Consider the following 15406-nt stretch of genomic DNA (forward strand, 5'->3'; position numbering starts at 1 on the left):
GCTTGGAAGTGTTGTCAAGATTTGCTAAATCAAAAGTAGCATATTCAATTTGCTTTTGCAAAACAATTCGATCAAGCACGAAAAGATTATTGAGTTCACTTAATTGCGACATTTAATTGTATTCGTTTTCTTTTATGTTAAGGTTTGGCATTTCGTAATAGAGATGAAATTGAGAATTCTCACAATCAAGGAAAATTTTTTTGAGCTTCTTAGATTTATTGCCAATCATAATGAAACATCAATGGTGTTGTCTTAAAGAATTCACTGAGAAATTCAAAAGTGATAGCACATGATATTCAAAAATATCTTATTCATATCGCAACAATTAAGATTACCAATACTATCATGAAAGATCTTGAAAATGGATTATTTTTCATTTTACTTGATGAATCTTGTGATGTTTCAATCAAATAACAAGCTTCTATTGCTTTGTGTTATGTGGATTCTAAAAGGCATGTTATTGAACATACTTTGGGTATAATACATGTCAATGATATAATTGCTTTGTCACTTAAAGCAGTTATTGAAACATTATTCTCTAAGCATAATTTGAGTATGTCAAGGATTCATGGGCAAGGTTATGATGGAGCAAACAACTTACAAGGTGAATTCAATGGATTAAAAACTTTGATCATGAAAGATAATGCATCTGCTAGTTATGTTTATTGTTTTGCTCATCAACTTCAATTGACACTTATAGCTATGGCAAAAAATCATGTTCAAACTGCATTACTTTTCAACATTGTAACAAATGTAGTGAATATTGTTGGGGCTTCATGTAAATGAAGAGATGTCCTTTCAGAAAAACAACTTGATAAAGTTGTCGAGACATTACGAGTCGGTGAACTTTCTATGGGAAAGGGTTTAAATCAATAAATAAGTCTTTAACAAGCTGGGGATATACAATGGTGTTCACATTATGGGACTTTGATAAATTTGATCCTTATGTTTACTTCAATTATTGATGTGTTTGAAATTGTTGTGAAGGATGGGAATAGCTCAAAACAAATAAGTAAAGCTTCTACTTTATTAGATTTAACACAATCTTTTTATTTTGTTTTCAACTTGCATTTGATAAAAAATATCTTAGGAATTACAAATGAATTGTCCTTGTCATTTCAAAGGCGAGATCAAGATATTGTGAATGCAATGGCATTAGTAAAAGTAATAAAGCAATGGCTATAAACAATGAGAGATGATGGATGAGAATTTTTACACAAGGAGGTTTCTTTATTTTGTGAAAAAAACAATATTGACATCTCAAATATGGATGATATGTTTGTAACTCGTGGAAGACCTTGATGCAATGCTCAAACAATGACAAATTTACATTATTATTAGATTGAGTTGTTTTACATAGTAATTGATATGTAACTTTAAGAGCTCAACAATCGTTTTAATAAGGTGAATAAGGAGTTATTTCTTTATGACTTCTTTAAATCCTTATGATTCTTTTGCAGCTTTTGCTAAGAAAAAGTTGATTCATCTTGCTCAGTTGTATCCAATTGAATTTTCTAATGTGGAGCTTCTAGTTCTTGACAATCAACTTGAAAATCACATTGTTGATTTAAGATCTCATGATGAGCTTACAAGCTTGAAAGGTATTAGTTACCTTTCCATGAAACTTGTCAAGACAAAGAAACATTTTGTGTATCCATTGGTATTCTTACTTCTAAAATTAGCTTTGACATTACTAATTTCTATTGCATTAGTTGAAAGAGTTTTTTCTGCTATGAAAATTATGAAGAACCACTTGTGCAATCAAATGAAAATTTCTTGATGAATGATTGTTTGGTTACATATATAGAGAAACATATATTTTGTAATAATGATAATAAAAAGATTTTACAATGCTTTCAAGATATGAAAACTCTAAAAGAACAATTGTAATATGTTATTTTTATGTATACATAAAGAAGTTTTTTTATGTATTTTAGGTTATTTATATATATTTAGTATTATATATATTTTTGTCCTCACTAAGTATAAATCTTGAATCCATCCTTATATATTACAATGCATTGAAGATAATATCCCATGGAAGCTTGGTCGATAAGAAGCATATTGCTAAAGATCAAGCACAATAAAATTAGGTTATGCAATTATTTTTTAAAAAATAATATTTAATAAATTTAAAATTTAAATTTTAATACTTATAATTTCTTCTCTTATCAACTTATCTTTACTTTACGACTTCTTATATATATATATATATATATATATATATATAAATCAAGTCAACCTTGAGTTTCATAACAGGGCGCATCAGACTCGACATCTTTTTATTATCCCTATCCCCGGTAAAAATATATTTTCTCTTTTGCTTTGTTCTGTTTTATGGTACTCTCAATGTCCTTTATAGCAAGATTATTCCTTCTTGGTTAAATAAAATTTTACTTATCCAAAAAAAAAAAAAAAACTCATTATCCTTTACGCCTTCCTTGCATTTTTTGTAGCTGCATATCTCTCCAATTGCCCTTTCTTCTCCATCACCATAGAGATGATACTTAATCTTCCGAACCCTTCTGTCTATCCTCTATTTATTTCTTCTTACTCAAACCTACACAACGTTTTCTTGCCTAGGATCCTCTGTCTCTTGCTGTTCCAACCATATTGACCAAAGTACTTGACTACAAATTAATTTAATTAGTTAACTCGAGGACATTGATATAATGGGTTAAATTATATACTACATACTTCTTCATTGCCTTCATTTAGGTATCAACAAACTAGAAATTATGCATTTAAGCATCTCACAAGTTTGGAATTTGAGTCTCATCGCGTGACAAAATCATCAAAAAATTATAAAAAGCTAAATATCGAACAAGAAACAAGGAGTTACAAAAACGTCTATTAGCTTGACAATTATGTAGCTTACAAACCCAAAATGTCCTCATTTGAAAAAAAGAAAAACAAGACCCTGGCATCTAATTAATTGACACGAAACATGAGACCAGAAGCAAAGCAAGTATATGTGTATGTGACATGTATGTTTTAAAGATGAATTCAACAAGAATTGAATGATAAAGTGAGAGGAAGATGATGATGATGATGGTGGTGGTGATGATGGTTGGACTCTTTTTCTATCCGCCACTTGAGATTAAGAAAATCGTCAGTCGAACATGGCAGCCTTAAAAGCCCCGTCGTGTGATAGCCGTACACCTCATGAGCCTTGTCCAAAAGGCGCTTGAAAAGTGGATGGTAAAGGTAGGATATTGGAATCACAAACCGCTGAAACCCTTCATCTTCCTCCAATCCAACCTCAACGGCAAGCCATCCCTTCTTCACCTTCGCCTTCTTGTCCTCCTGCATGATAGTATGTGTCTTCTTTCCAATTACCAATTTCGAACTCTTTCTAGACAACTTCAACAGCTGCTTCAAAACTGAGGCTTACAAGTGCTGATATTTATTTCAGTGGGGGGAGCATTTAGGGGTCAAATAAATAAATAAATAAAAGAGAAATATGCGGTCATAGTAGTTTATGCGTAACCAGGATGAAGTGGGGTTTTCCTTTTCCATGATGTTGTTCCGTTCATTCCTTTTTGAGAGCGACTTCTCCAGGAACCCCCATGTTTTTCTCTTGAAAGATGTGCCCCTTCAGTGTTGGATTTGCACAAATTATAACTGCATTAGTTATAGACAATAGAGTAATTAGTGTATGTTTGAAATTAATCTGAAATCCTTTTGATTACTAAAGTTTGAAAATGTTTGTGGAACAGCTAGTAAATAATTAACACCACGAAACCTAGATATTTCTTAACAAAAGTAACGTGGAAATTAGGAGGAGGATTATTTATGGCTGGACCCCACATATTGAATTCCAGGGCTTCTAACTGCATAGTGGGAGCGTTATGCTGTTATTATCCATAGGTAGAACAAAGAAAATAAAAAAAGAAAAAATCCGTCAATGATAAACTTCGAAGTGCCAATCAAGTGGGTTAGGTAAAGAGGTTTGAGTCGGATAATTTTTAACAAAAAAACAAAAGAATTAGAATGGGTTGGGGGTTCAGATAATTTTTAGTTATGTAATTTTAATTTGTATATTTTAGATAAAAGTCTTTTAATATTTCAATTAAAAGTTTTAAAATTTAAAATTAAATAAATTTAATATTAAATTAATCGGATGAATTGTTTAGATTTGGATTTTTTAAATCAAGTTAATTTGTTTTAGCTATGGATTAGATTAATTCAAGCATTTGATTGTTTTTTTTTTTTTTATCAAATGATATTGGATGAAGTCTGAGTTTGAACACGTTTATTGAATCGATTTTACTAACTCTAAATTCCATCTCTCTTTTTGCACTTTTTGGTACATCTAAAGTGCATCGGAAGCATATTTAAAATTTCAATTTATATCTTTATAATTCAATGATAGATTTAAAATTTTTTTGGAGTGTCCATTTATTAAGCGTTGGGTGTTAAAGGACTATGAACTGTGATTGGGCATTGAATAAGGATAGTTAATGAAGTTAATAGAGAATTAGAAAAGAGATACTTAAAAAAAATTTCGAGGATATTTAAAAAACGTGGAGATGTCCAAAAAAAAAAAAAATCCTTTAAATTTTCTTATTTTTCTAACTTTAAGGATATCTATGTGACCGTACCCTTATATTTGCATACAGTACTCTTGTAATTAAGAGAGGTAACATATAAAGAGATTGAGGGAGCATACTTAAGATTTCGATTTATCTCTCTCTAAGACAGGTAACAACTCTTAAGTCAAGTTTTGATTTTTATTAATTAATAAAAAATAAATTCATTTTTAATAACACAGAAGTTTTTTGTCAATAAAATTACCATCGTCATGTAATACCAAGAATTTGACTATTCAACTTTGGTTTCAACATATTTAGTTTTCAATCATTTGTTTCAACATATTATTGTCTTTATGTATGAATGATTTTTTTCAGTTCAATATAAGGGTCGTAATTATAAAATTACATAATTATTTTTATTTTCCATTCTTCGGTCACATTAGATCCAATACTTTTTTTTTTTTTTTATATATAGACTTTCTTTTTAATTTTACGTAAGTAAGAACATTTATATATTTTAAAATATAAAAGTTAGCTCATATTTTATAAAAAAGTTGTTGTATTATTCCGTTGTATTCAAAAAAATCCATAATAAAAATTACTTTGTAGAGAAATATAATTTTATGAAACGAGATGTTCTATTTAGAGAATAATACATGTTTTCCTATGATCGCAACTTTATTCTTTTTCATTTTCAAAGTTGCAATTGTAATAAATAAATATATATATATATATATATATATATTGGAAAACCCAAACAAACCATCACGTATAAACAATGCACATATACTGAAAATATCAAACTGATTAATAATATAAAAGAATAATATTAACAATAAACAAATTATGTATTTAGTGAATACCTAGAATTTTCGTACATATATAAAGCACTAATGGATTACAAAATGTTTGAAATAATTATTTGCAAAATAAAAGATTAAAATAATTAAAGGATGAAGTAGGGATTAATAAAGGATTAAAAAAAAGTTAACGAGTTAAATAATTATAATTTAAAAGGTTATAAGTCGAGCAATCATCAGGCTCATATGGCGCCTTCACAAGCCATAACAAAAAATACACATAATAAAGGGGATTAGTCTTGAATTTGAGAATTATTTTAAATGATTAATCGTTTTTAAAAAGAATAGATAATTGTAAAATTAATATTCAAATTCAAACATTCATAATTTTTTTTATTTTTCTTGAGCTTTGAGATTTTTTATAAAAAAAATACTTAAAGGAGTTTCGATTTAAGAGTGTAAATGATATATTAGTACACATAAATTATTTTAATTCGATTTGAATAAAATTTTAATTTAACTCAATTATTATCGAATCGAATTCGAATTTGAATAATTCGACTTATCAATCAAGTCGAATTTAAATATTTTTATACTTAATTCGAGTAACTTACGAATTTAATTGAATTGTTATATTTTAATATATTTTTATTATTTTAATTAATAAAATATTTTAAACTCGAACTTAAAATTAAATATAAATAATTGAGATTTTATTAAATTTAAAAATTAAATTTATTTTTACATATTAATCAAATATAATTAAATAAATTAAAATAATTTAATTTTTATTTCGAATCAAATTCTTGATTAATTATATCTCTATTTGGACTTACCACCCAAGCGGAAATGATGCCGACCAAATAATCTTACTCCTCAGAATCTAGGTGCCACGTATATTTTCATGGATATGCATTGTCGCATATATTAATTTATTTCCTAAAATTTCCACTTTATATTTTCCCCTCATTCCCTTGTCTCTTGCTTTTGTGTTCCACGACGTGTACATCTTTGATTACTGTATCAAATTGGCAAAATTATTGCTTTTGATTAATTTAGTGATGATCATGTTGACTAAGTCAAAAGTTGTGTACAATCGTGCATACCCATTTGGATTAATTAATAGTTTAAACAAAAGTTTTATTTTTATATGATAAATTTTTTATTTAAAAAAATGAAAAGTAAAATCGTGTCGGTACAAAGTACATAATCCGATTATATTATACAGCAACTCCAGGTCAAAGTTGAATTCTTAGTCATCATCAGTACGGACGCCTTTTTTGCCCAAATGCCCCATGATAAATTGAATGTGGCCTGCAATTTGGCTTTTAAATAAATTCCAAGCGGTGGACATATCTTCTAAGCATATCCAGAGACGAATTACAAAAGTTAAGAACATATTATTTATAATAATTATATTATAATTAATCAATCAGATTTTAAAATTATATAGAGTTTACTTTTATAAATAGTAAATTCTTATATAATTTTTAATTATGATTAAATAATTATAATTGAAATACTTCCCAATATCAAAGTTTCTATGAATTCCTACCTTAGCAAGAAAACCCACAAAATGATTAGCCTCCCAAAATCCGTGAGCAAAATAAATTTCCCTAACCCTTGCAAATAGATTATACATTTAGTAAGTTAATATATTTTCCAGGGCTGTCATTGACTTCGTCAAGTCAAGATGTAACAACTTTGGAATTACTTTCAATAATGATATGAGGACGAAGATCAATCTTTGCTTTAACCATAATGATGATTACTTAAATAATAGTCAAAAGCTCTGCCAAGTACTCCAATATTCTTCAGTGCTCTCCCTTTGCAGTCATGGATGACACCTCCAACACCAGCAGAACCGGGCTTATCAATTGCTGAACCATCAACATTAATTTTTCAAGCACCTTCAACGGCAGGAGACCATACATCATTCTTTCTACTTTGTTTCTTATGGGAAGGGATTGTAAAGTCTTGAATGCTTGATAAGAAGTTTAAGGGCGACAGGTTTAAAGTTGGAAATTTAGCTTTCATCCACCATCTGAGCCTAGCGGAAATCAGACTGAAGATTGATCAAACAACATGCTGGTTCTTCTTTGACAATGAGGTAGTTCCTTGACTCGAATAAACTCTTTAGAGACCTTGCTATAACTCATGAAATACACCATTGTAGCAACTACTACAACAAATTTTATTATTAGTGGTGCATTGAATAATGCCACTAAGTATTTATTTTTCGTCACCCTATATATTCCATGACAAAAATTAAACGTCACAACATTCTTCGCATTTGTATCATCTCTAAAGGTTTAATGTGACAATAGTAAAATATCATCACCTATTATGAATTTATCTTGATAATAAAATAGAACATCACCTTATATATATATTTATGTTAGTTTTCGTCCGTTATTTATGAAAAAAAAATGTAATTAAAGGCAATAATCGTCACAAAAACATGAAAAATTCGATATATTATGGACGAAAGGTAAATCATCACAATATTAGTGACAAAATGTCGTCACCAATTATTGTAAAATAATATCTACCATGACAATAAAATCATGCGTCACCTTATGCTTTAATTTTTGTGACGTTAGTTTTTGTCGACTATTTATACATAAAAACGTCATTAAAAGTTATAATCGTCAAAAAATAAATGATAAATCTGATATATTAGTGACGAAAGGTAAATTGTCACAATATTGGTGACACAATTATCATCACAAATGATTATAAGATCTTGCTAAACATGATAATAAAATCAAACATCACCTCATACTTTCTTTTATGATGTTAGTTTTCATCAGCTATTTATAAAGAACAATGTCATTGAAGGTTATAATCGTCACAAAATAAATGATACAATTTGATATATTAATGACAAAAAGTAAATCGTCACAGTATTGGTAACATAATTATCGTCACAAATGATTGTAAGATATCGTTAAACGTGACAATAAAATCAAACATCACATTATGTTTTATTTTTTTTGTGACGTTAATTTTTATTAGCTATTTATGAAAAATTGTCATTAAAGGCTATAATCGTCACAAAATAAATGACTAACTTTGATATATTAGTGACGAAAAGTAAATCATCATAGTATTGATGACATAATTAACATCACTAAATCCTATATATAAAAACATTTTTGTGGAATAATCCAATGTAGTGATCTTGCAAATCCACCAAATATTTAAATTGGTTTGTAAATGTAGTATATTCTTTAAAGTCTTCCCTAAAATGATATAGTAATAATATTATTTTTAAAAAAAGAGTCATAACTATGAAATAGATAGTCATCGAAATCCTGTCTTCAAGCTCTCAATCTAAATCTTGAGTCAAGGGTGATAGTGTTGATGTGAGTTTATGTCACTGGAAGTTACAATAAATAAATAAATAATAGCAAATATAAAAACAAACCACAATACACACAATAAGATCAAAACAAATATAAAAAACAAACTAATCCATTTTGTGCATACGAAATTTTTAAATGAGGCCTTACCCTATATTAAAGAATAATTTTTATCAAGAAATTGACAAATAAACTTCTCAATCTGCAATGTTGATACTAATAATAGGAAATAAGCAAAAGATAGGTGTTTCATGTTTAAACAAGAAATCACCATCCCCTTAAGCCTATTTTTAAATCAATTTGATAAATTATAGAAAAATTATAATTGCGCATGCTTTCAAGGAGGCTATGTCATTATCATGCTTTGATATATCTTGCAACATATAAATGACGTTTTATCATCCAAATCAAAACAAGAAGGTAAAAGTTGTAATAATAACTTAAACTAAGTTATAAACATACAACCAAATAAAGTAGAAACACATAGATATAGCATAGGTGGCCACATCAAATCAAGAATCACAAGAATTGAGCAAGAGCCCTTTGATAGAGAATTTGGAGATGAAGCTTCCTTTTATAGATATAGTTGTAACTTGTTAGAAAGTGAAATTTGCAGTGGGACTATGAGAGTTTTTCTAACTTTGAAATTGACAAGTAAACTTCATAAAGACTTAGCAAATAAAAAAAATCAATTGATTTTTAAAAATCAAGTGATAAAAAAAGTACCAATTCTCACTTTTGAATTAAGTATCAAAGAAAACTGGGATATATAATGGTTGCAATATCATAACCACAAAAGAATGAATGTACTAAAAGGCACCACCAATTGGACATATAATGCTTGCAACATCACAACCACAACAAAATCAAGTATATACCTGAAAATTAGGGGATGGGCACCTGGATTCCAGCTGCTGCTAAAGTTTTTGTCATAGCTTCAATTTGAGCTTAAAAAAACCTAAAAGTTGACTTATATTATTGAAGTTATTCTTGTGTCTTTTTAAAACTTTCTTCTAAGTTTACAGCACTTACAGATGAGGTTTTAGTAGTAGGTTTTGACTCATATCCAAGTCCTTTAATATATCCTAACCTAGTACCAGTCATTTTATCCATTATAGCATCAACAATTTTAGGTTCTATTCCTTCTTTAGTAGGAATTGATTGTAACTCCACCATTTTCTTTTAGCATTTAATAGAAATCTTTGTTAACTAAAAAATCATACTACAACAGTAAAATTATAACTCTTAATTTAAAAGTTCTTACATAGGTTGCTTGAGTTTTAGGTGTTGACCATCCTTTATTCTCTAAGTAGTGAGTCACCTTAATAAATTCGTTCTTATTAGGTTCTTTATCATCCTTCCGCTACAAAATTGTACATACAATAAAAATGTTTGTGACCAAAAAAGTATTCAAATAGAAAATAGCAATGTTGAACAATTTTTGTAACATAAAAATTTACCATAGAATAGCAACTAGCCACAAAGGCTCTCGATCTTTAGTTATGAGTTAACTTGAATTTTTCCTAGCTCTTGCATTTGTCTCACACCTTCTCTTCATTTCATAAAGAATGAAATAATATAAAAATATTGATGTTTAATATTTGAACAGAATGAATAATTGTCATAAAATTGCCTCAAACATTTAAATATAATTGCTAACCTAATATCGAAGCATGAAAACTTAAAAAAATAATAAGAAAAAGCAAGCATTCATTTGGTTGTTGCTTCATTTGAATAATTGTTATATATTGATGTTAAGTATGAAAACTTAAGAAAATAATAAGAAAAATATGTTAATTAATCATAAATGTGAATAAAAAAATAACCTGGTATTCAGGATCACTAAAAAAATCACAAGGCTCTTTCCAATTTTCTTGAGTCAAGTTATACTTCGGTGGGTTGTTTTGGCATGGCATTTTAGCATTTGGAAACTTTTTAAATTGCACGTAGAGCCTGTATCATTGATTTCTTGATAATTTTGATAAATTGACAAGATAGACATCTTAACATAGTCATCATCCAATTTAATATGAAACTTTGTCGAAAACAGAAAATGAATTAATTGATATATTCAAAGAACATAAATTCAAAACTAACCAATAATAAGTTTTGTAATAATATTTTGTATTTACATTAAGTCTCTCAAAGGCATGCAACTTGTTTGTATCCTTCATAGATTTCCATTTTGTTATGATCGAGATGAATTGTCGAGTAATGACTTCAATTTCAGAAGATAATTTAGTCAATTGAACTTCATAAATAGGTCTACCCTTAGTTGTTGGTATTTCTATTACTAGCTTATTTTTCCCTTTGATGAGTTTTTCTAGTCCCATCCTTCAAGTTGAGCTTTGTACCTTTTTAGATGGTATAGAAACTACATCTATAAAATCAATACATTAAACTAGCATGGTGAATTCATATCCATTAGAAGAAATGATTTCATTGCATTAAACTATCCCTTGATGCATAAAGAATTCTTTATGCATTTAGCAAAGCAAAAATGCATATACATTGGAAGAAATTATTTCATGCCAGAACTTTCAATGGGTGAATCTTAAGTAGCTTCTTATGGTGATTCCATTGACTCATGAGTTCATTGGACTTTCTCTGGTGATTCTAGTGAGTCATTAGCTTATGAACTTGATATAGTGGTTCAAATGAAGGATGTTACATAATTATTGCATTAGTTAATTGAACTCATTGTCCGATATTCCTTTTCCTACCTCTTTTTTCAGGTGCCATCTTGAAGTATAGACAAAAAAAGTGTAAAAATTCATCTTTATTTAGTATAATAAAATTAAAAAGAAATAGAACACAATAATTAATATGCCAATTACCTTAAATTAGTTGTAACAATAATAGTCATAGGCCAAAGATTTAAACAAAGTTGGCAAACATGATTTAAAAAGTAGTTATCATGATAAAATAACAAGTAATATATAAAACAACTATTAATGTTAGAAAAAAAAAACTATATCAATGTAGTATTTATCATAATATAGGAAATAACATAAATAGTTACAACATAGGATCTATATCACTATCATATTCATCATAATCAAATTCCCCCTATTCACTACAATCTTCAAGCCTTTCTTCACCATCTTGATTGGATTCTTCCATGGATACATCATTTGTTTTTTTCCATTAAATCAGACTTAATGACAACAACAGCAATATTATCCCCATCTAGTGGTCCTTCATTTTCATAATTTTGCATAGTCTTATCTTTGTCAAACATTTCATTCTCTTGATCTACTTGATCTTCTTCCATATCAAACATTTCACCAACTTTATTATGCTACATCTCTTGAATATCATATAAGTGCCTATGATGAAACTTTTGCACTACTCTCCAATCTTTTCCTAACTCGGTATCATCCAAGTAAAACACTTGCTTTGCTTGAATTGATAAAATAAATGTGTCATTCTCATACCAACATTTATTAACATTGATACTTACTAAATGACCATCTTTATGAATTCTTTTTCTTTTACTATCAAAGTCAAATGACTCACACCTAAACAAAACAACTTAATAATCTTTTATGTAATCTAATTGAATTATATCAGTAAGAACACCATAAAAATCAATTTACTCATCTTTATGATTACCTTTAACTATCACACTACTATTCTAACTTTTTAAATGGAAATCACACTCTTTCGTGTGACATCACACCCCATTAATAATGCAACTTGTGTACTTTCGAACATATCTATCAAGACTATAAGCTAATGAAAGTAATTCATTAGAAATTTCATCAGAACCTTGATCTTGCAACCATGTAACCTACATTTAAGGAACATAAGTCAACATAAATATTATTAAAAGTATTTTACAATGTTTATTGTTATTCAATAAATATCATTTACCTACGCATCTTTTAAACCATAAGGCAAATTGGTCTTTATGTCTTTTTTCGATAGCTATTTTGCATTTCAAACTTTATTTTATGTTTTCTATAACACAGTAAAAATAATTGAAATGGAAGTTCGGTTATTGAACTAAAAGTTTAACATACTTGAATAATTAGATATTGAAGACAACAAACTTACTCCAAATATGGTTCGATTTCATTACAATTGTTCAATATATACTATTGAATCTTTTCAAACTCTTGTTGTGACGAGACCTCATATTTTTATGCTTTAAAAATGTGAACACTTCTTGAAAAAATAACTAGCCCATTCTCATTCACTTGATTACCTCTATCATAATTTCTCTCTATTCGATTAAATTTTGTCTTGATCATAGAAAGATAGAATTCACTACAAGTATATGCCTCAGCTATATATCCTTTTAGATGTGCTTTATTTTGTGTATATGTCTTGAGTTTACCTAAGAACCTATTAGTAAACAAATGAAATTTTATTAGATTTTATTATCACTTTAAACACTTTGAAAATTAATTTTGTAAAAATTTTGTCTATGTTCAATGGGATACATCCATCAACAATGCACAGGTCCTCTAAGCATGATCTCATGTGGCAAGTGTACAACCAAATGCAACATCACATCAAAAAATGCTGGAGGAAAATTTTTTTCTAACTTACGTAAAATGAGGACAATGTCTACTTATAAATCTTTCTCATCCTTTTTTTTTCAATGCTTATAACATAATCTTAGAAAAAAAATTGCTAAGATCATCTAGTGCTTCAAAGACATTTTTTTATTACATATATGTTATGTCATATAACACTAAACATTGATGTGACGAAATTATAATGTCATTAATAGTTAACTAAAGTGATCAATTTATGACAAAAATTAATAACATCACCTAAAATTTATCAAAAAAATTCATCATAGACAAAATCTTAAATTGGTGACAAAATTATAATATTACCTAAAATAAAAAATATGACAAAAAAAGGCAAAGAAAAAGGGAAAATTTTTGGAGTTTTGAAAAAAAAAAGAAATTTTCTGGAAATTTTTTAAAAATTTTCTAGATTCTTGTGAAAATTTTCGATGCTGGTTGAATTATTAGGCTAGTTTTATGAAGTCAGTTAAACTTTTTGGCAGGTATACCAGAATCTGGCACTGATTCTAGCATCGGTTGAATTTTTTAGTGAACTTTCGGTAAACTAACCCAGATTTCGATGGTGTTTTCTAGAATCTGATGAAGATTCAACAGAAATTCATTCAATTCTAAAGAGAGAGGGAGAGAAAAGAAAGGGAAGAGAGAAAAGGGGAAATGGAGATCTAAGGCAAAAAGCTTGAACTTGGGCTTTTATAGCCTCCTCAAAATGACACCATTTTGGCATTTAAGAAGACCTAGGATCTGGACGTTTTCCATTTGGGTGACTTGACCCGATCACTTGACCCACTTCAACTCGTGCCCCTGGGTTTCACCTTAGCCAAGCTGAGCCTAGCTGAGTCCCCTGAGCCGTGTCCCCAAGTCGCTGTTTATGTTTGAAATCGAGCTGCGCCTAAGTCGCCGAGCCGAGTCGAGCCATTCCGTTTTTTGGTATTTTTTTTTGTAAATTTTGTTTTAAGTTTATTATGTGTTTATTTATTTTAGGAGTATTTTTAAATAAAAATAAAAATAAAAATATTTTTGGAGAGTAAATATTAATTATCCAACAATGAAATTTATAGAAAATTCAAACGGTAAATTTTTATAAAATTTCTAGGTGAGAAATTTTATCTAGATTTGTCCCAAATGGTGGAATAATTTAGATAAAGTTTCAATAACAATAATTAATATTTATTTTCAATCCAAAAAAACCAAAAAATTAAAATTAAAATTTGGGTTGAAAATATTTGATAATTATCCAAGGATGAGATTTTTAGAAATTTCAAATGGTAAATTTTTAAGAAATCTCTAGGTGAGAAATTTTCTTTAAATTTGTCCCAAATAGTGGAATAATTTAAATTAAATTTCAATAAAAATAATTGTCATATTATTTTCTTTAAAAAAAAAAGAAAATAAAAAGAATTTCTAAATAGGCCCAAATGGTGGAAATTTAGAAATTTTGAAAAAAAATATTTTAAAATTGACCCAAATGGTGGAAAATTTAGAAATTAAAAAAAATATTTTTAATTTGGCCTAAATGGTGGAATAATTAAATATATTTTCAACAAAAAATAATAAATAAATAATTAAACCATTTTTCAACGATGGAGCCTTTTCAAGAAATCAAATGGGATTTTTGAATACTCTTGAGATGAGAAAATATTTTTAAGAATTCTATCAGATGGATGGAAGAATTTTATGAATTGTTTTCAATATTTGAATATAAAAATTTGAAACTATTATAACCAAAAACCTAGGATGAATTTAAAATAATATAGTACCATCTTCGGATGGGCACATGGAGGTGCTATAACCTTCCTTATATGTAACCAAATTCTCGAGCTTTGTTCTAGTTAGTAGACCTGAACCTATTCTTTTATGGACTCTTAGTCAAGCTTAGGAGCTCCTTAAGAGGATAGATTCCTTAGGTGGCCAATCACACCTAGTTAAAAAATATTGGTGATGACTCTATCCATTTTGTTAAATCTAGCTATAGGTTTTCGAATCTATATATTATGATAGTTTGGTGACTCTACTAGGGACTTGCCATAGAGAGTCAAGCCATAATTTTTGAATTTATCTTATTCTTTGATCTAATGGTTTAAATTTGTAATTATTTGTTTACTAATATTTTCTCTTTTTATCTTTTTTTATTTTGTATTTTTGGGGCATGAAACTTATATGTT

The 15406-nt window shown here is 28.2% G+C and overlaps 1 protein-coding gene and 1 pseudogene across 1 annotated transcript; both read right to left on the bottom strand.

The window, feature by feature from the left end:
- Window positions 1-2819: 2819 nt before the first annotated feature.
- On the bottom strand, window positions 2820-3610 carry LOC111316373 (auxin-induced protein 15A-like). Its single transcript, XM_022918344.2, has one exon. The coding sequence runs from the start codon at window positions 3310-3312 to the stop codon at window positions 3007-3009; it is 306 nt and encodes a 101-aa protein (XP_022774079.1). The 5' UTR covers window positions 3313-3610; the 3' UTR covers window positions 2820-3006.
- An 8391-nt stretch (window positions 3611-12001) lies between these two features.
- LOC149511918 (uncharacterized) lies at window positions 12002-13757 on the bottom strand (annotated as a pseudogene).
- Between the last annotated feature and the right edge of the window lie 1649 nt (window positions 13758-15406).

This window comes from Durio zibethinus, chromosome 24 (genome assembly GCF_047325235.1).
Source record: "Durio zibethinus cultivar Kanyao isolate XHJ-2024 chromosome 24, ASM4732523v1, whole genome shotgun sequence".
Lineage (NCBI taxonomy): Eukaryota > Viridiplantae > Streptophyta > Magnoliopsida > Malvales > Malvaceae > Durio > Durio zibethinus.